The 21,801-nt window shown below is 36.9% G+C and overlaps 1 protein-coding gene across 3 annotated transcripts; it reads left to right on the top strand.

Annotated features, from left to right (window-relative positions):
* The first annotated feature begins 1,871 nt into the window (after positions 1-1,871).
* LOC139968138 (cilia- and flagella-associated protein 99-like) lies at positions 1,872-21,530 on the top strand. 3 transcript variants are annotated; one of them, XM_071972521.1, is made up of 15 exons: positions 1,872-2,031; positions 4,110-4,229; positions 4,754-4,898; positions 6,331-6,425; positions 7,207-7,319; positions 11,784-11,961; positions 12,985-13,065; positions 13,405-13,646; positions 14,265-14,469; positions 15,217-15,358; positions 17,234-17,286; positions 17,772-17,912; positions 18,304-18,467; positions 19,131-19,305; positions 19,995-21,530. In XM_071972521.1, exons 2-15 carry the CDS (start codon positions 4,113-4,115, stop codon positions 20,148-20,150), a joined length of 2,007 nt encoding a protein of 668 aa, XP_071828622.1. In that variant the 5' UTR covers positions 1,872-2,031; positions 4,110-4,112; the 3' UTR covers positions 20,151-21,530. The 3 variants fall into 3 exon arrangements, with proteins under 3 accessions (XP_071828622.1, XP_071828623.1, XP_071828624.1); XM_071972522.1 differs by having other exon boundaries at positions 1,876-2,067; XM_071972523.1 differs by lacking the exon at positions 1,872-2,031 and adding an exon at positions 2,985-3,190.
* The last annotated feature ends 271 nt before the right edge of the window (positions 21,531-21,801 follow it).

Genomic DNA, 21,801 nt, shown 5'->3' with positions numbered 1-21,801 from the left:
AGAAAGTAGGATTCTAATAAATGGTCACAGTCATCACATACTAAACTGTGAGTGTTTCATACAAAGTAGCCACGCCCACTTATTGTGTCGTTGTTCACACCCTACTTTTTGGTAGAAAGAAACTCTACTTTTTGGGTTGTCCGTTCCCAGGGGCGTATCCAGGGGGTCGCAACAGGCGCGCGCCCCCCTATTGGCCGTCACCAAAAAAAAAGATTAGCAAAAAAAAAAAAAAAAAAATGAGATGTCGGTGATCGCTCAACCCCCCCCCCCTCCCGTATGCTTTATTTTTTTGTTTGCCAAAAAAAGGTTCTGGCGAAATTCGGCGGCATAATAGTTTTAGAAACATAGATGGTAATTGTGTTTGTATTATCACTATAAACACTAAGTGACATGCCAGCCATACTAAATTGTGCATTTTGTGTCCATATTTACTGGAAATGTTGCTTATTATTAAGGTCGAAAAATGGATCACATAATGGCCATGGGCGGCGATCCTGGGGGGAGGGGGGTATATCCCCCATGAAAATGGGTGGAGGGGATGTAATACACCATATCCCCTCCCACCAAATGCCAGGGATAAGAATATTTTCATGCCTACATTTATGCATCATCGTTAATGTACGGCTCTTTTTTAGCTTCATTTCTCGCCTACCATAAACGCAGTGCGATCTTTTCAAATAAAGCGTCTTTATAAAGCAAGAATAGTTGACTGTAGGCTTCATTGGCCCTATAACAACAAAATGTATTATTGCGCCCACGGTATTGATATAGTACATATATGCACCGTCATAGTATTCATATAGGCCCTATGGTAGGCCTACACACGTACATGTTCCCTCGAACAGCTGAGAATCTCATGTTATCAGGGTAATGCTTAATACACGTTTCACCTGGATGCCCTAGCAATCGGTACCTAGGAATGTAACTATATGTAATTGTGTATTGCATGTGTATAGGCCTATAATAGCCTGCATGAGGCCATTTTCTTCATCGAATAATATAAAAGAGCTCTCGAACATTCTAACGTTGCGCCTGAAACAAGATTGACAGGGGCAATTTTCCCAAAATAACACCCGAAATTTAAAAAAAAAGTATTTTGGATCCTGATTATGAGATATTTCGGACATGACATCCCTATTTTAAAGTTGGGTATATGCCGCTTGGAAACCTCGGGAAGTGCCGTTTCCGGCCATCTAGAGGGTTTGTTAATCCCAAAATTTTCTTGTACGCTTCGCGCCAACTCATGGTGGCGCTACGCTTAGATAGTCAACAAGGTCATACCCCCCCCCCCCCCACTCGGAAGTACGGATCGCCGCCCATGCACATGGCACCATTTTGCATTTCAGCCCTTCTTCGAAAGCAAAAATTGCCCCCCTATTGGAAAATCCTGGATATGCCCCTGGTTCCGTTGCGTAAAATTACGGCAACGGGACAACGAATTTACGGTTTATTTTAAAGTAGGCCTAATATCAGTAATACATTTAAAAAATAATAATAATTAAGATGCCAGAAGCCAATAGTTTTCCGGTTTTGAGATTTATACATGCACTCTTAACGATTAACAACCGTCCCAGTCCACGGCCTAGTTGAGAAATTGGATAACCTTTACTCTCTGATGTGGGACGCGAATTATTATTGATCAACAGCAAGTCAACAGTACACAACCAAAAGCAATCATTGTACCCCAAATACAGTATTTTATGTAGTTTCTTAATCGATCCTTTATTTTTATGTGTGGACGTAGCAAAACAAGAAGTGTGACGTTGCAAATGACGCGATTCTATTCGTTATCACAAAATTGTGGGCGTGACATAATGCTGCCGCTCGGTATGAAGTTCTTACAATTTATCTTTAGCACAATCGTGTTTATATATCGAGCGCCATCTAATGGCCAAGGATGTTGTCAAGCAAACATCTTCGTTGGTAACATCTTTCTGTCTGAAAGCTGGGGTGGTCCTAGCCTAAAAATCTGAAGGCAAACTTCCTACTCGGCTTTCCTTTCCAGAGCATTAGTCTCCTTACCTATATACGGTACTGTGAAAACAAGGGCATGTTATAGTTTTTTATGTACGTATTCGTAGAAAACACAAACCACCAACGTTTTACGCCAAAGTTAAACCAATGTACACTTACCGTAGGCTAGGATACATAGAACTAACGTTGTATCAATAACGAAGTATTAAGGCCCGGTCACACTATACCGATATTTTATCGGAATACTATCCGATTTTCCCAGAGGAATCGAAACAGACAGTTTTTCGTTCGGGTCTTCTAGCCACAGTGATAAAGGACCTGATTTGCTATCTGTTGAGCCATTCCGATGTGGAATAGCCCTCTCCTAACTTTTGATATTGACTCAGTTTCCTTTTATCGGTTAGCTATCCGATTTCTCTTCCGATTTTTATCGCTTTTCGATGTGACGTCACTTCAGAATGTAGTCAGTTCTAGAACCCCTCAGATTTGAAGTAGGTATTCGAATATTCTACTGCATTCATTACATTCACTACCACAAACCTCACTCTTCGGCCTTAAATCGGAAAAATCGGACCGTATTTCGATAAAATATCGCTGTGGTGTGACCGGGCCTTAACTCAAGCCTTAAAAAAGATAGACTAGCCTAGGCCTTCTGAATGGATTAAACAAAAAACTAGTCACAGTAAATTTAGATTGCTGCTCCTGTCATAAGTGTCCTTATGATAGGCAAAGAGATCATGCTTTCCTGACATTTTGATAAAAGTCCTGCAAGATAAACTGCAGCTTGGCTAATGTTACTTGTTGGAAGTTTGGAGGATGGAACCTGTGAAAGCTTCAAACTGATGATCAAATACTGCAACCTTTCTAACTCCCACATTCCATTGTCATGAGTAAATCAAGAAACTTCTAACTCCCTGCTTAGGCTAGTCCAGTAATTCGGCCACTGCTGATCAAGTCCCTCCTCCCCCCCCCCCCCCTTCCTGTCCCGAATAGGCCTGGTAAAATACTTTTAATTCTGTAGTAGCATGGTCACTTCGAAGTTCGGACACCTAATCCTTAAAACACCCCAAAACTATATCTTCTGGTCTAAATCACCTGAAAATATACTTGATATGGTGGGAGAATTGTGTTATATTACGATACACGGCCAAACTTTCTTTCCTGCAAACTGTTTTCACGTTGTATTCCAAGAAGATTCTTTGTGATTGTGGAACAGGTATTTCTTTGCTAGAGTATTGCGAAGTTCGGACACCCAACCCACAGTGTGGCGCTGGTGATAAAATTGGTGGCGCAGTTGCTCTTTCAGTAATTATAACAGACTTCATAAATCTCTGTCATTTTATTGACAAATTTGTAAGTACTTTCTTGCACACGGGTCATTTTGGAGAGAAAATAACTGTAGCTTCGTACTTTTTGGTGAAATTTTTCTCTTCCTGTAGGTTGTCATGGTGAAATCGTGTATTTCTTAGGGTGTCCGAACTTTGCATTGTTCCGAACTTTGCAATACTGACTATACTTACAGTCCTGTAGAAACACTCTATGAAAGCTTACTGTAGGTATATAGGGCCTAAGCACGCCTCTTTTTGTATACAACAACAAGTTACAACAATCCCCATGATCAATTACGTTATATATATTCTTTTATGTAAAGTGTTATATATATTTATTTTTATACAGTATGTTAATTACATACTGTAATTGGCTATACTTTTGTGTACAACTTCAAGTCACCGTAATGTCATGTATAGGTAGACCATGAAAAGTTTTGTTTTTGGATCATCAAATTATGTATTATCTACCTCAGATAATTATTTAACCTGCGTGCATGCTTTATTAACCTTTGAAGTATGGGAAAGTGACCAGGTGATGTGATTATCTTAGATAGGTTCATTAGTTTGGGGAACCCTAAAAGTATTCACTTTGGTATACAAAGATGTTGCTGTGAATATTGAAATTATCATAATCAAAATTCATACTTGCAACCAACCAAAGAGCAGTAGCACCTAATTTTACATCCTCCAAACGTTATGTTGAAAACAAAGTATTTTTATTCCTACTTCCCATATTTGAATTGAAAGTGCACTTAATTTGTAACATTTGAAAATGTCACAATCTCTGTCTTTCTTCAATTTTAGGCAATGTCTGTATCGAATTATGCAAGACTCCTCCGACACTGTGTCAACATTCTTGACTCATTTGATGCCAACACGGTCGGTGTAGATCAGCACATAAAGATATACTTTACAGATAACAAGGTAAACATACAGCATCAATATTATATGTAAAGTTTCATACTTTGTATCCAACTTTGATGCTCAGATATAAGCAGAGAGTTATATTTTCCTTTTGTAGCATCCCTTTACTCTTAATAATAATTGTTACGAGTTATAAACGTCAACTGAGAGGTTCAGCAAATTGGTGAATCATTGAGTCCCACGGGATTGCTCTCCTAGAGCTGCTGTTGTTTAGTGCATTGTAGTGTGTATTACAAGATCATTAGTATTGCCCTAGAAAATGCTAGAAATTCAAATATTGGTCACTCATACTCAAGCTTGAACATTGCATTTTACATCCATGCCCAAAATATAGTATGCCACTTATACATTGAACTGTTTCATTCTGACATTACAGAATATTACAGAATGATTTGAAAGGTCATAGGTCATAGCATGCTTACTTTTAGTGACAATAGCCTATAAGTATGAACCTGTACAAAATTAAACAAGTAGATGCAAAGTTAACCAGAGTATTTTTTTCCATTGTCAATCCTTTATACCAGGACCTGCAGGAAACTGACAAGACCTTCATCACAGAGGTATTTTCAGGATGTGTGCGTCATACTAAAATAATGAAAGTTGTGGTGAATGGTTTCTACATTCAAGATGGCAAAAGCTGTTTAAAGGCTGACAAAAATCTTTACACTGGTAAGACTGCAAACAATGCACCTTCAAAGGTTTTCCCACAATGCATTTGATCAAGACAATTTATCAGCAATGTTAATAAGGGGACTTGTTAGGACAAATGGAATTGCATTATTACAAGATTTGGGTTGTATTTGCAACATTATGTCTCCTAGCAACATGCATAGCATGTTCCCTCCCTTCCCCTCTTATGTTTTATTAACTTGGTTGCATAAGTGTCACAACAAAGATTTAATAAGTGTGTACCTTAGTAGCATATAGGCTTTCAACACTTCTATAGCAGATTTACCTGTAGGCCTATGCTAATTAAAGGCATTGAAGACTCGCCCCAAACCGTGTGACGCGCTCTAAAAATGTTAACTTTCTAATGCTTGCAAATGACGTTTTCTTCTTGTTGCTACAAAATGCAGACAGTAATGAAACGTGATAACCTTGTTATCTTTAATCTAGACCTGAGATGTCCACGCTGCTATGTACACTGTGTTGTGGGTATTGACCGTGGCTGTATGTATTGACTGTACACTAGTGTCTAATTACCGACGGTAGCAAGCTGTGCGTGTATTTTCTGGGATCGATGGTGGTGTCTAACACTTCTGTTACACCTCATTCGAAACTAGGTCAGATTACCGGCATGAGACGTTTCTTTGTGCGCGAGTCTTCACACCCTTTAAAGTATCAGAACTGATGTGGAAGTTTTTCTTATCAGTTTTTGGTAGGGCTATAAATTTCCACTAGTTGGTCATTCTGGAGTCATTCTGTAGGCAAAATGAAGTTGCTATCCATTGCAGTCATCAATCAAGGGTAAAGAATACATTTTACATACATCATACACCTACCCTCTTACTCACATTCCTATTAGAGAGCTTTTGAGATAGTTATATACTTCACCTCAACCATAAAATGAATGGACTTGTAAGATTAGTGACCGCAGGCCTATAATTTTACAACATAGCCACTTGCTAAAATTGCAAGAACTTAAAATAATCTAATGGCTATTTCAATTTAAAATTACAGGCCTATGGGAGCAACCCAATATTGACTGATAATAAGCAGTGATACAAGGCTTATGTTAGGTGCATGAAATTATGCCGATATTTGACTGACGGTTGTTACCTTTCTTATAATGTGTTTATGTTCTTATGTATTTCCATCAAAATGCAGGTCCCTGTTTTTCTATTGCCAAACTGCAAACTCCACTGGCATTTAGCAAATAAATAAGGCAGGATTTCATGACGTAGAGATTGAACATAAAGGCAAACACCGTACAGTATTATAATTTCAATTTGTGTTAAAAAGAAAGACTAGGTCCAGTAGGACACAGTACTTCATCAGGTTTGCACATAGACCACTATTTTAGCCAGTTATGATTTATGTCAATATAGAATGAGTTAACTTGTAGGTATTATTGATGCACAATTCAATTTCTTTTCTCTAGTGTTATGTTACTTAGCCTTACACCGACTTGATGAGCTAGGAACAGCTAATTTTGGAAAGTTTGTTCGATCTCAGGATGTTAGCAAGATGCACAAGGTAAAAATGTTTTTTTATTTGTGAGTTTAAAACATTTGAAGATGTCCAAAGACTGGTGGTTGTTCTGCCTGCCTTAGTTTCTGTCGTTTTTAATAGGTCTACATAATGCAAAGCAAGGAGAAGATTAGAATGTAGGAAACATTTCCCTGTTGCATTCTTAAGGTGACATACCGAAGAGGAACATTTCAAAATTCATATACATTTTACTTTTTTAAAGTGGAAAATTGTTTGCGCTCCAAGTTATGAATGAATCTGGTCACTGGGTCATGTGTTTGTTCATTACACACATTCAAATAATGCAACTCTCATAAGCTGTGATATGGAAGGGCACAACATTCAAATAATGCAACTCTCATAAGCTGTGATATGGGAGGGTTCATTTTGGCAGTAACATCCAGGGAATAATTTAGTGTTCACATTTTTCGTGGTATTTTTCAAATACTCCGAATTTGAATAGCTTGTTGTATAAGTCGGTAAATCTTTACACTTGTAGCAACTCCACCATTTTGTGTAGCATCTTGCGATGTGAAACTGGATAACTTATTCCGTGACATCATAGTAATGTTCACATGTTGGTAATATTACAAGAATGCTGCCATAAAACCCACATATCTCGTTTGATTTTCATGCTGAGTCTTCAGACTTATTATATGCAAAATGTAGTATTTCAGCAATAATCACTTATGCTCTCTATAAAAGGCTCTTCTTAAAAGTGATGAATTTTAAGTTTTAACACAATTTCATTCTTTGTTCTTCCCTCCCCCCCCCCCCCAATTTACAGTTTCTATATTTCTTCCTTGATGACTTAAATTTGAATTCATGGATGAAAGATGAGTGGAGCCAAATCTATGAACACAGCTATGTACAAGTACAACTCCTATCTCCAATTATGAGGTAAAAATGTTGGAATCACTTATTTCATTCGTTCATTTTTGATTGCTGATCTGATAAATTGTTGATGGTTCCTATGTCCATCTGGTCTTTTTATTATGATATTTTTTGCTACATTCCTTTTTCATTCACACTCATATAATTCATCTTTACAACTTGATATTTCTTCTTTAATCTTTATCCAACAAACCCAACCATTACCATTCATGTATGAGCTACAGTTGCTAACACCTCAAGCTAAATGAAGAAGAAGATGATAGAAAAACCTCCCCAATTCCATTTGGGGAAGAGGGAAGGAGAAGGGTGGGAGAAAGGCTTGTTATAGACAGTCATAGTGACTATATCTTATTAGTTAAAGGCTATGATGACAGTCTCTCTTATACTACCTAAGGGGGATGGGAAGGGTGGGAGAAGGCTTGTTGTAGACAGTCATAGTGACTATATCATATAAGTTAAAGGTTATGATGACAGTCTCTCTTATACTACCTAAGGGGGATGGGAAGGGTGGGAGAAGGCTTGTTGTAGACAGTCATAGTGACTATATCATATTAGTTAAAGGTTATGATGACAGTCTCTCTTATACTACCTAAGGGGGATGGGAAGGGTGGGAGAAGGCTTGTTGTAGACAGTCATAGTGACTATATCATATAAGTTAAAGGTTATGATGACAGTCTCTCTTATACTACCTAAGGGGGATGGGAAGGGTGGGAGAAGGCTTGTTGTAGACAGTCATAGTGACTATATCATATAAGTTAAAGGCTATGATGACAGTCTCTCTTATACTACCTAAGGGGGATGGGAAGGGTGGGAGAAGGCTTGTTGTAGACAGTCATAGTGACTATATCATATAAGTTAAAGGTTATGATGACAGTCTCTCTTATACTACCTAAGGGGGATGGGAAGGGTGGGAGAAGGCTTGTTATGGACAGTCATAGTGACTATCTTATTAGTTAAAGGTAATGATGACTGTCTCTCTTATACTACCTAAGGGGGAAGGAGAAGGGTGGGAGAAGGCTTGTTGTAGACAGTCATAGTGACTATATCATATAAGTTAAAGGCTATGATGACAGTCTCTCTTATTCTACCTAAGGGGGATGGGAAGGGTGGGAGAAGGCTTGTTGTAGACAGTCATAGTGACTATATCATATAAGTTAAAGGCTATGATGACAGTCTCTCTTATACTACCTAAGGGGGATGGGAAGGGTGGGAGAAGGCTTGTTATAGACAGTCATAGTGACTATCTTATTAGTTAAAGGCAATGATGACAGTCTCTCTTATACTACCTAAGGGGGAAGGAGAAGGGTGGGAGAAGGCTTGTTGTAGACAGTCATAGTGACTATATCATATAAGTTAAAGGCTATGATGACAGTCTCTCTTATACTACCTAAGGGGGATGGGAAGGGTGGGAGAAGGCTTGTTGTAGACAGTCATAGTGACTATATCATATAAGTTAAAGGCTATGATGACAGTCTCTCTTATACTACCTAAGGGGGATGGGAAGGGTGGGAGAAGGCTTGTTGTAGACAGTCATAGTGACTATATCATATAAGTTAAAGGTTATGATGACAGTCTCTCTTATACTACCTAAGGGGGATGGGAAGGGTGGGAGAAGGCTTGTTGTAGACAGTCATAGTGACTATATCATATTAGTTAAAGGTTATGATGACAGTCTCTCTTATACTACCTAAGGGGGATGGGAAGGGTGGGAGAAGGCTTGTTGTAGACAGTCATAGTGACTATATCATATAAGTTAAAGGTTATGATGACAGTCTCTCTTATACTACCTAAGGGGGATGGGAAGGGTGGGAGAAGGCTTGTTGTAGACAGTCATAGTGACTATATCATATAAGTTAAAGGCTATGATGACAGTCTCTCTTATACTACCTAAGGGGGATGGGAAGGGTGGGAGAAGGCTTGTTGTAGACAGTCATAGTGACTATATCATATAAGTTAAAGGTTATGATGACAGTCTCTCTTATACTACCTAAGGGGGATGGGAAGGGTGGGAGAAGGCTTGTTATGGACAGTCATAGTGACTATCTTATTAGTTAAAGGTAATGATGACTGTCTCTCTTATACTACCTAAGGGGGAAGGAGAAGGGTGGGAGAAGGCTTGTTGTAGACAGTCATAGTGACTATATCATATAAGTTAAAGGCTATGATGACAGTCTCTCTTATTCTACCTAAGGGGGATGGGAAGGGTGGGAGAAGGCTTGTTGTAGACAGTCATAGTGACTATATCATATAAGTTAAAGGCTATGATGACAGTCTCTCTTATACTACCTAAGGGGGATGGGAAGGGTGGGAGAAGGCTTGTTATAGACAGTCATAGTGACTATCTTATTAGTTAAAGGCAATGATGACAGTCTCTCTTATACTACCTAAGGGGGAAGGAGAAGGGTGGGAGAAGGCTTGTTGTAGACAGTCATAGTGACTATATCATATAAGTTAAAGGCTATGATGACAGTCTCTCTTATACTACCTAAGGGGGATGGGAAGGGTGGGAGAAGGCTTGTTGTAGACAGTCATAGTGACTATATCATATAAGTTAAAGGCTATGATGACAGTCTCTCTTATACTACCTAAGGGGGATGGGAAGGGTGGGAGAAGGCTTGTTGTAGACAGTCATAGTGACTATATCATATAAGTTAAAGGTTATGATGACAGTCTCTCTTATACTACCTAAGGGGGATGGGAAGGGTGGGAGAAGGCTTGTTGTAGACAGTCATAGTGACTATCTTATTAGTTAAAGGTAATGATGACTGTCTCTCTTATACTACCTAAGGGGGAAGGAGAAGGGTGGGAGAAGGCTTGTTGTAGACAGTCATAGTGACTATATCATATAAGTTAAAGGCTATGATGACAGTCTCTCTTATACTACCTAAGGGGGATGGGAAGGGTGGGAGAAGGCTTGTTGTAGACAGTCATAGTGACTATATCATATAAGTTAAAGGCTATGATGACAGTCTCTCTTATACTACCTAAGGGGGATGGGAAGGGTGGGAGAAGGCTTGTTGTAGACAGTCATAGTGACTATATCATATAAGTTAAAGGCTATGATGACAGTCTCTCTTATACTACCTAAGGGGGATGGGAAGGGTGGGAGAAGGCTTGTTGTAGACAGTCATAGTGACTATATCATATAAGTTAAAGGTTATGATGACAGTCTCTCTTATACTACCTAAGGGGGATGGGAAGGGTGGGAGAAGGCTTGTTGTAGACAGTCATAGTGACTATATCATATAAGTTAAAGGCTATGATGACAGTCTCTCTTATACTACCTAAGGGGGAAGGAGAAGGGTGGGAGAAGGCTTGTTGTAGACAGTCATAGTGACTATATCATATAAGTTAAAGGTTATGATGACAGTCTCTCTTATACTACCTAAGGGGGATGGGAAGGGTGGGAGAAGGCTTGTTATGGACAGTCATAGTGACTATCTTATTAGTTAAAGGTAATGATGACTGTCTCTCTTATACTACCTAAGGGGGAAGGAGAAGGGTGGGAGAAGGCTTGTTGTAGACAGTCATAGTGACTATATCATATAAGTTAAAGGCTATGATGACAGTCTCTCTTATACTACCTAAGGGGGATGGGAAGGGTGGGAGAAGGCTTGTTATAGACAGTCATAGTGACTATCTTATTAGTTAAAGGTAATGATGACTGTCTCTCTTATACTACCTAAGGGGGAAGGAGAAGGGTGGGAGAAGGCTTGTTGTAGACAGTCATAGTGACTATATCATATAAGTTAAAGGCTATGATGACAGTCTCTCTTATACTACCTAAGGGGGATGGGAAGGGTGGGAGAAGGCTTGTTATAGACAGTCATAGTGACTATCTTATTAGTTAAAGGTAATGATGACTGTCTCTCTTATACTACCTAAGGGGGAAGGAGAAGGGTGGGAGAAGGCTTGTTGTAGACAGTCATAGTGACTATATCATATAAGTTAAAGGCTATGATGACAGTCTCTCTTATACTACCTAAGGGGGATGGGAAGGGTGGGAGAAGGCTTGTTATGGACAGTCATAGTGACTATATCATATTAGTTAAAGGTTATGATGACAGTCTCTCTTATACTACCTAAGGGGGATGGGAAGGGTGGGAGAAGGCTTGTTGTAGACAGTCATAGTGACTATCTTATTAGTTAAAGGTTATGATGACAGTCTCTCTTATACTACCTAAGGGGGATGGGAAGGGTGGGAGAAGGCTTGTTATGGACAGTCATAGTGACTATCTTATTAGTTAAAGGTAATGATGACAGTTTGTCTCTCTTATGCTACCTAAGGTTTTTCATTGCAAGCATCTCCATCACATAAGGGAATTGTGTTTTAGGTTTGGTTTACTGCTGTTTAGTAACCAGAAAACATTCTGAATTTATCCACTTTTTGATAAATTGGTGACATGAAGAAAGTGAAGTGAGCCCTACAGAAGTAACTACAGTGTTTACTTGCGATAACAATTATTCCAGATGGCTACCGGAGCTTCAAGAACTTATAGATCAACTGGGGGATAAGTTAGCCAACAAAATACCAGCTAATCTCAATACCAGGAATCCAACCAAGGTAAAAGAATTTAAGCTGACACAACCAAAACCCAAGAGTGTTCCCATACCAGAAGAGATACCAAAGGTGGCACGACCTAGAACTGTGAGTAGATCTGTTTGTTTATATGGAGTGTTTATTAAAACCTCCCAAGTCACCCAGATCAGTAGAGTTTAGGCTTGTGTTTAGTCCATTAAGCTGTGTGTGTATTACTCAGAATAATTCAGGGTTCAAAGTTTGTGTAGCAGTTTGTCTCTTATAAAATGCTAAGGTTCCTGTGTAAAAAACACATCTGCTATATTCTTTGCACTTGTTTAGCAACTTCAACATTTTGCATAGTATTTTGCTATAAAGCTATCAGGTCCACAGCCAGGAATTATGAGTTGAAGTGACACCAAAAATATATGGAGGGGCACCAACAATTTAAGGTGGGGCACAAATCTTGTGTCCTTTAATTTGTGAAGTGTTTGGACACAGATGGTAATATGTGACCTCTTCATAAACTGCGAGGTTTCTAATACTATATTTCAGTCCAATCTAATGGCTCAGTCTACCATGAATTCACTATGTTTTATGTTTATCCAACATTCAATTTTGATTCCTTGCCCCAAAGGCTCAAGGAATCTATGCTATGGTGATTGCGTGTGTGTGTGTATGTGACGCCCTTGGCTCGTAAACACGATAACTCAACAATGGCAAGTTGGATGAAGTCATACTTGGTACATAGATGCACCATACTAAGTAGCAGAACCCTATTGATTTTGGTGCTCATTTCATGAATAATAATGAGGTCACGGGGTCAAACGTGAAAATCTCCAAATGCTAATTACCCCGCAACCGAAAGTCGGAATTATTCATACTTGGTATTAATATGTTGGTAGATAGTAAGTACATGGTAATGTATGTTTAAGTTGATATTATGCATATTTATTAGGGGTGGGGCTTAAGTTGATTTTATAGCTTGCAAACATGGTAACTGAACAACGACAAGTTGGATTGAAGTCATACTTGGTACATATATGCGCCATAGTGAGTAGATGAACCCTATTGATTTTGGTGCACATCTCATGAATAATGAGGAGGTCACAGGGTCAAACCAAATTCCATGTTATTATTTTTCTCTCATAGGTACCCAAGTCAACTTATTCCAATCCTAATGAGGATAAAATTGTTGAAGAGGCCAAGGAAAGAAACAGAAGAAGAGCAGAAGTGAGTGGTTTGCAAAGTTCAGATATGAGATGGTGCTTTTACTTTCTGTCAATTCAGAATCTTTTGAATAGTAAGATCAATTTCCAAACAGGTCAGAAAACCAAGTAGAAGATTTTGTCTCATTTTTTCTGGAGTGGAAAGTCTATGGTTCTGTTTGCTACAAGATACTCCCAGTAAGCTTCAGTTTTTATGATATGAAATTACTGGTGCATATTGCAATTTCATTAGTAGATCTGTTTGTTGTTTGGTGGTTCATTCAATCATTTCTTCATTTATTTTAGGCACTTTATTGCTGGTGTTTTGATTTATAACTTAAAATACATTTCCTCTTCATAACAGGAACAACTTTTAGAGGCAACAAGAAACCAGTTTTTGTGTGCGACTGCAGAAAAATCGGCAAAAACAAAGGGCAGAATGGCAAAGATAAAAGCCGAAGAGGAGGGCAAGCTACAATTTAACAAGAGCAAAGCACGGAAACCGCCCTCTGTAACTGCTGATCATGTGCCCATTAAGTTGAATGCTGCCACCATCCTGAGAGAGGGAGCCCTCTATCAGAAGAGGGAAGAAGAACAGATTAAAAAGTATGTATAAATAATGTCTGAAATTTTGAATTTTCTACCTTTAGTAATTAACTTTATTTGTAATATTTGTAATTAACATTTGATTATGACAATAGCATACAGAGTTGAGTCTAACTATTGTCAAGCAATTGCTACACACAAATCTTAGCATTAACTGGCAGATTAAGCAAGGTGATGAAAATGGGGAGGAGGGGGGGGACTATCATCTTTGAGAGAAGAGGATGTCTGCTTAGGAAACTACAGTATACTCAAAGGAGTTTGATACAAATAGTGCCGTAAAGTTTGTCACACCTCTTCCTTCTTGTTTTTAGCAATGGAATCCAACTAACTTCTGCCAAAACAACTACAGAGGTGCAATGACTAAACTAGAATATCAGTGAATCAAGTTGGCCTTCTCTTTCATCAGTGCACCCACTAGAGCAAAGAAGCTGGTTCCTACCTGTACCTGTATGAGAGCGGGCAATCTTAAATACCCTGAATTCAAAAACTAAATTCTTGATATTCTGAGCTTGTTTTGGAAGGCACATTAAAGAAAATATGCAAAATTGGTTTGAAATTGCATGCATTTTTGTAAAGATCCCACCAAACTATAATGTTTTTTGGGTTTATTTCTGTCAGGTTGGAGAGTTTAGAAGCAGGTGCTAAGAATCCATCTGAGTTTTTAGAATGGCAGCAGTCGATGAGACGGCAGGATCTGGAAGCAGAGCTGGGAGAAATTGAGAGACGGAGGCTGGAAGGAAAACTAAGTCACGAGGATGCCATCTTAGCACGGCAAAACCTCATCAAGGAAAATAAACAGAAAGTGGCAGAGATGAAACAAGAGGTGAGGATATGGAGAAGGTTTTATTTCATGTTTTTGCTGAAAGTTTCAGTTTAGGTATTGACCCGATGTTAATATGATGATGAGAACTTAGAGAAGCAAATGCTAATGTTCAAGACTCTCCAAAGGAGACACACATATTGATGTATAATGTATTGAGAAGATCCCCTGTATGAAAAAAGGTGATCTCTGGGATATGGCTCACAGATTATAAACAAAATCTTAAATGCTTAGACCTACAAGGAAGAAGTTGGAAGGGATTATGAGATGAGGAAATCCCTGTAGAGGGAAAGTGGAATATTGATAGGCCTCTTTGGGCAAAAACTCTTCAAAATGATACAATTCCTGGCAAAACCCTTGATGCTTTTTAAACCGAAAAAAGGGCGAACAGGAATCTTCAGGTATTTCTGTTTCCTAAGCCTTCAACTTACTACAATGAAGAAAGCTCGGTGAAGGTTTGCATTTCTGGCTTTAAATAAGAGTACTGGTTTAAAAGCCCTTCATTTAAAAAATATCTTGTTATTAAAATCTTTGTTTACAAATTGTTAAGGTCAGTCCTTGCTGTAAATCCTATTACAGGCAGAAGCAATTTTCTTCTCCATTTTACAAACTTTAATTATTTGTACAATCATAAAATGGCTTCCCACTTCTAGTTGGTCAAAAGTATCAACATATAAAATCCCCTCCCACCTAAGCAATTATCTCATCTTATGCTTCAATCTCTTTCTAAACTGTTTTTGTGCTCTTAAGGCCGAGCAACTGATGCAGGAATATGTAGAACGACGTCTCCAAGAGGAAGAAGTCCTGAAACAAGTTGTGGAAGACATCATGTCTGGACATGAAAATGCAAAACAAGCCAAGGTGCGACTACACCAATACAAAAAGAAGATAGGTAAGTTGTTATTTGACATCTAGTAATGTCACCCCGAAGCTCTGACGAATTTAAAATTTAATAATTTATATCTTGGTTCGTACCCTCATCATAACATATTTCTTTGTGTTTGAATACTAAGAAGGAATGAAATTGTCATGTTGTAGATGGCAGTTGTATTCAAATATCTGTCAGACTACCGCACTGAAGTTTGTATCTGTGAATGATTATGCTATTCGATGGAAGTCTACACGTTTCTTTTATATTTTATAAACATTTGCATTGACGATGTAACGAGTACAGAAGAGTAACAAGTAAGTTTAAGATAGTCGTAGTCAGATGATAGAACTTGCTGCTTATGTTCATCTGATGTGATTATATCTAAGTAACAGTACCTTCTATTTGTTTTATTATACAGTTCATCTGATGTGATTATATCTAAGTAACAGTACCTTCTATTTATTTTATTATACATTTCATCTGATGTGATTATATCTAAGTAATAGTACCTTCTATTTATTTTATTATACATTTCATCTGAACTGATTATATCTAAGTAACAGTACCTTCTATTTATTTTATTATACAGTTCATCTGATGTGATTATATCTAAGTAACAGTACCTTCTATTTATTTAATTATACAGTTCATCTGATGTGATTATATCTAAGTAACAGTACCTTCTATTTATTTGATTATACAGTTCATCTGATGTGATTATATCTAAGTAACAGTACCTTCTATTTATTTGATTATACATTTCATCTGATGTGATTATATCTAAGTAACAGTACCTTCTATTTATTTGATTATACAGTTCATCTGATGTGATTATATCTAAGTAACAGTACCTTCTATTTATTTGATTATACAGTTCATCTGATGTGATTATATCTAAGTAGCAGTACCTTCTATTTATTTGATTATACAGTTCATCTGATGTGATTATATCTAAGTAACAGTACCTTCTATTTATTTGATTATACAGTTCATCTGATGTGATTATATCTAAGTAACAGTACCTTCTATTTATTTGATTATACATTTCATCTGATGTGATTATATCTAAGTAACAGTACCTTCTATTTATTTGATTATACAGTTCATCTGATGTGATTATATCTAAGTAACAGTACCTTCTATTTATTTTAATATACAGTTCATCTGATGTGATTATATCTAAGTAACAGTACCTTCTATTTATTTGATTATACATTTCATCTGATGTGATTATATCTAAGTAACAGTACCTTCTATTTATTTGATTATACAGTTCATCTGATGTGATTATATCTAAGTAACAGTACCTTCTATTTATTTGATTATACAGTTCATCTGATGTGATTATATCTAAGTAACAGTACCTTCTATTTATTTGATTATACATTTCATCTGATGTGATTATATCTAAGTAACAGTACCTTCTATTTATTTGATTATACATTTCATCTGATGTGATTATATCTAAGTAACAGTACCTTCTATTTATTTGATTATACATTTCATCTGATGTGATTATAAGTAACAGTACCTTCTATTTATTTTATTATACATTTCATCTGATGTGATTATATCTAAGTAACAGTACCTTCTATTTATTTTAATATACAGTTCATCTGATGTGATTATATCTAAGTAACAGTACCTTCTATTTATTTGATTATACATTTCATCTGATGTGATTATATCTAAGTAACAGTACCTTCTATTTATTTGATTATACAGTTCATCTGATGTGATTATATCTAAGTAACAGTACCTTCTATTTATTTGATTATACAGTTCATCTGATGTGATTATATCTAAGTAACAGTACCTTCTATTTATTTGATTATACATTTCATCTGATGTGATTATATCTAAGTAACAGTACCTTCTATTTATTAAATAATACAGTTGCTGAAGTCAGTGAAGAAAGCAGAGAACTTCTGAAACAAGCCTTTGAAGAGGTAACTATAAAACTCACTTGCAGTTTTAACTTTCGTTTCATTTTCTTGTTTGCTTTCTAATATTGTTTGGGTGGCAGGCCGGAGGGGGGGGGGGGGGAATTAAGTGTGGTTGGTCATCTTTCAATCTTGCACAACCAGCAATTGTAATGTCTGTCTTCTTACAAGTATTATTTGTATGGAAACAGTTATATTAAGTGACCTATATCATAGAACTTTATTACCATTACTGGACTTTTGGTTCAGCTATTGTTGGACTTCTGTGTACCAAGTATGTGTAATGTCAACAGTATGCATTTTCTGACACCTATCTCAAGGCCAAAAGTAACCAATTGGTAGTTTAAAGGTGAGGGTGTCTGTGTGGGGGAAGGAATTAAGAAACTGACCGTTGTGAAATAACTCGGGTGAGGTTGTGACTTAATGCTGTGATGTACAAACCATACTCTACGAGATGCTGTAATGTTCTCTGATGTTTCTGCCTTTTACAGGCCGAAGAGGATATGAAGCGAAAAGTTGAACTGATTCAGCAAATCCGAGCAATGGAGGCGTTACCTAAGGATAGAACTAAGCTGGTGGACTGGACCGCTACAGCTGGTCATGCCTTGCTTTCTGAGATGTCCATTGCTGAGGTAAGCATTACATTTCTAATTGTCAATAACAAACAAAACTTATCTCCAAGTTTTCATTCATTCTGATCCTGGAGACTAAGAAGGAAAAAAACAAATGGAATCAAATTAAAAAATATGACAAACTTGGTTACAATAGCCATAAGACAAATTATCAATTTTATATAATTCTGATAATATTGTTCATTTTGCTTTACTTATGTCAGGAATACAATAAAATTAAGAAACATATATAACCAAATTGAGTAATTTACTGCAAAAATATTCCTTTATAGAGGTTTTTTGTTTTTGTTTGGGTGTGTTTCTGTTTTGGCCATCTGCATATCCTATTTCAACTTTTCAGACATTCAGGTTTTTTTTATATATTTTAATCTACATTGTTTACTGTTTTTAGCTTAAAGAGAGACTGGCCTTCCTTAAGATTGCTGATGAAGAGACGTTAGAGAATAAAAGAGATGACATCTTAGAGGCTAAAGAAGCCAAAGATCAAATGTTAATGGAAACAATCAAACAGATCTCAAGACACAGGGCTGCTGAGGGTCAAGCTACACAAAACAGGTAATAAAATACTAAGTCATAACAAATATATATATATATATATAGAAGGAACTTGATAGTCAGAGAATATGATCTGTTTTAGTGCAAATATTAACAATCATAAAGCAGCTTGGTTCAGGTGAAAGGTCCCTCTCTGCATAGAATGAAAAAGAAAATGCTGACAATAGCAAGCATGACTTTCCTCTAAGCACTGACAATTTACTACTTGTTTGATTTCCCAGCCTGTTCAACAATAAGGATCTCAAATCTCTGTTTATAGCTTTTTGAACTATTGAAGTTTTGTCAGTGTTGCCTTTTAAATGACCAGACATGTTGATTTGTCCTTAATAGCATCTTATGAGTACTAGACCTCAAACTGTGGTACATGTATACCCACAACCCCTTTAAATGACCAGACATGTTGATTTGTCCTTAATAGCATCTTATGAGTACTAGACCTCAAACTGTGGTACATGTATACCCACAACCCCTTTAAATGACCAGACATGTTGATTTGTCCTTAATAGCATCTTATGAGTACTAGACCTCAAACTGTGGTACATGTATACCCACAACCCCTTTAAATGACCAGACATGTTGATTTGTCCTTAATAGCATCTTATGAGTACTTTATCTGAGATATAGGTTCTTTATTTTGATTTCTAAATTCTAAAATTCCTGCAGGAATGAGGCAAAGAAACTGCAGAAACAGAAACAAGTGTTGAAGGACCCTAAATTACAAGATCTCCAGGCACAGCTAGAGAAAAAACGAGAGGAGAGGCTGAAGGCATCCAAGGAGATGAAAGTATCACCAAACAGACAGGCATCGGCTAGGACCAAAAATCTCGGAAAACAAAAGGTGAGGCCGTCAAAGCAAAACGTTGTAGATTAGCAAGATATAATATTTTGCTTTTGTAGTCTGTTAAAATTATTTACCTTGGCAATAAATGTTAATTTTGAAGGCAATAAAGCTGTGGAATGCATCAGCATATAATCAGAATAAAATATCAGTATAAAACACATTGCACTGCTAACCTCAAAGCATTTCTTCACTGAAACACTTGAAATTATCAAATAGAAATAGTCTCAATGTTTGAAAGTGATTTTGGGTATTGTGAAACCCAGGAATAAGCTTTCTCAAATTTTAATACTGATGAACTTTAACCTCTTAGATCATTTATGTTAGTTAATAGTTAGCAGAAGGAACTTCTATGGCAGTTCCATTGTTCTGCTTGTCATATTCTATATATGTTAATTCCAAATAGTTCCATTGTCTTGCATTGAAGTTTATTTTAGTTCTAGGACTATTCTTATTTTTAAGAGGGATTTTACATGTTGAATATCAAAGCTCATAAAGTATTTTACTAATGCAGTCTTAAATCCACATACTTTCATAGCAGGTAAAATGTATATTAACCAATTTGTGTTTCTGTGTGATATTATGATAATCTTTGCACCTTTAAATTGTCTCCTGTTTTAATTTTCTTTAATACTTTGTCTAATGACATTTAAGTACCAATACAATTGACTTGCATCTCTTCTTAACAGCAAACTCTTGAGGAAAGTCGATGGAAAGAATTGGAAAAACGAAGAGAAAAACAAGCCAACCTTCAGTCCAAGGGGATCGTAACCAATGTAGCCGGCCAGAAGCTGTCGTCATTTAACAGCGTTAGAAAACTATCAGCAGGACCAGTCATCTCATAATGATGCATGCTGGGAAGATCATAATATGTAACTAAAGTGTGGCCTCTTTATGACCAGGCATTGTTACATCATTACTGTTGCTTGATGTGATACATGGTTGGAATTTCAGAGACCAGAATCAGACGTACTGAGGATATCAGATTACTTCAACTGTTGTCTTGTTGTGTACTTGTGTTGTTCAGTAAAAGACAGAAAACATGGGAGCATTTGTAGTTGTGTAATGGGGAGATTAAAAACAGTTATAAACACAAATACATTATAAAGTCATAGGGCTGTTTTCTATCTCTCTATTACTGCCAAAATTTGCTTTCATATTAATTGAGGTATAATGCTTTCTCAGTGTCTGGTAATGTACTGTACTGAATCTGAAAAAAATGTTTGTACGTTACTTTCAAGGCAATTTTAGCAGGCCTAATTTGGTGCATTATATGTAGCCTTTGAGATGCAATGTGTAATTCCCAACCCATCTTCAGTGGTATATCTTTTGATAGGATTTTTGCAAGCAGCATGGCTTTGTCTGGAGTGAGCAAAAGTGGTTTATTTACAAATATGAAATATGTGAAAATCAAGGTAACCTTTACTTCTTTGAAAAGTAATCAAAACAGATAAGGGATTCTAAGAGGGCAAAAGAATAACAGGGATTGGAGCAAAGGGTCAGAGAGACAAATACATTTAAGTCTCACTCTACAAAGAGTAAGTGATGTGCATGGTAGGTCAGTAGAATGCTCAAGCCTAACACCTTAAGGGCCTAACATACCCCTGTAGTGCAAGATTGTAGACCATTTTGTTTTCTTTGGGGCCCGATTGAAATCCTTTGCCAACCAAATTTGGCCTGCGGGCTGCCTGTTAAAAACCCTTCATGTAGATGATATATAGGAAGGGTAAAAGATCTCTTTATGCAAAATGAACAGCATTATGTAAAATCAAGTGCATGGTCACCAGAGAATGGGATTTCAGTGTAGGAATGAAATGAAAATTAAAGGGTGTGAAGACTCGAGCACGCGGTTTGGGGCGAGTCTTCAGTGCCTGTAAGGGCAACTATCCATCTACAAACAGCATTTGTAGTATAAAATTAGCATATTGAAAATATTTTCAGCATAAAACCAGTGTAAATTAATAACTGTGTAAATTAATAAATAGCAGTGTAACTTAATTACTGTTTAATTTCAGCATGTAAGTTGTGACACTGGAAATGTTGCATATTGTCTAGTCAAATTTATTTTTATAAATATTGGATGTTTCTAATTCCAGAAAATGTGCATTGATATTATAAACTCTCATTTCTATTATTGTTACATTGTATCGATGATTTACAATATGAGTTGTCTTAATTGATGAAATTCCCAAATGCTGTTGTAAATACAAATCATCTTGAATCCATCATAATAATGTACCTCTTCCATTTGTTAGTCTGTTTGTTACAAGGTACAAATTGTTTTGCCACATGAGCCACCTAATCAATTCAATTCTCCATATAGGGCAGTCACATGTGATATTATTATGACTTACTATAACAATGTATTAAGATCACTTGTGGATCCATCTACATACCCAGCTCACAGCATGGGTGTTGGATCTCTGCAGAAACCAGCGAAGTTCATCATGTGCTACAGTGTGTGTGTGTGGGGGGGGGGGGGGAGATGGGTATACA

The sequence above is a fragment of the Apostichopus japonicus genome, chromosome 5 (assembly GCF_037975245.1).
Source record: "Apostichopus japonicus isolate 1M-3 chromosome 5, ASM3797524v1, whole genome shotgun sequence".
NCBI classification, from domain to species: Eukaryota; Metazoa; Echinodermata; class Holothuroidea; order Aspidochirotida; family Stichopodidae; genus Apostichopus; species Apostichopus japonicus.
Note: the sequence above shows the minus strand (reverse complement) of the source record. Positions and strands in the feature narration are given on the sequence as shown.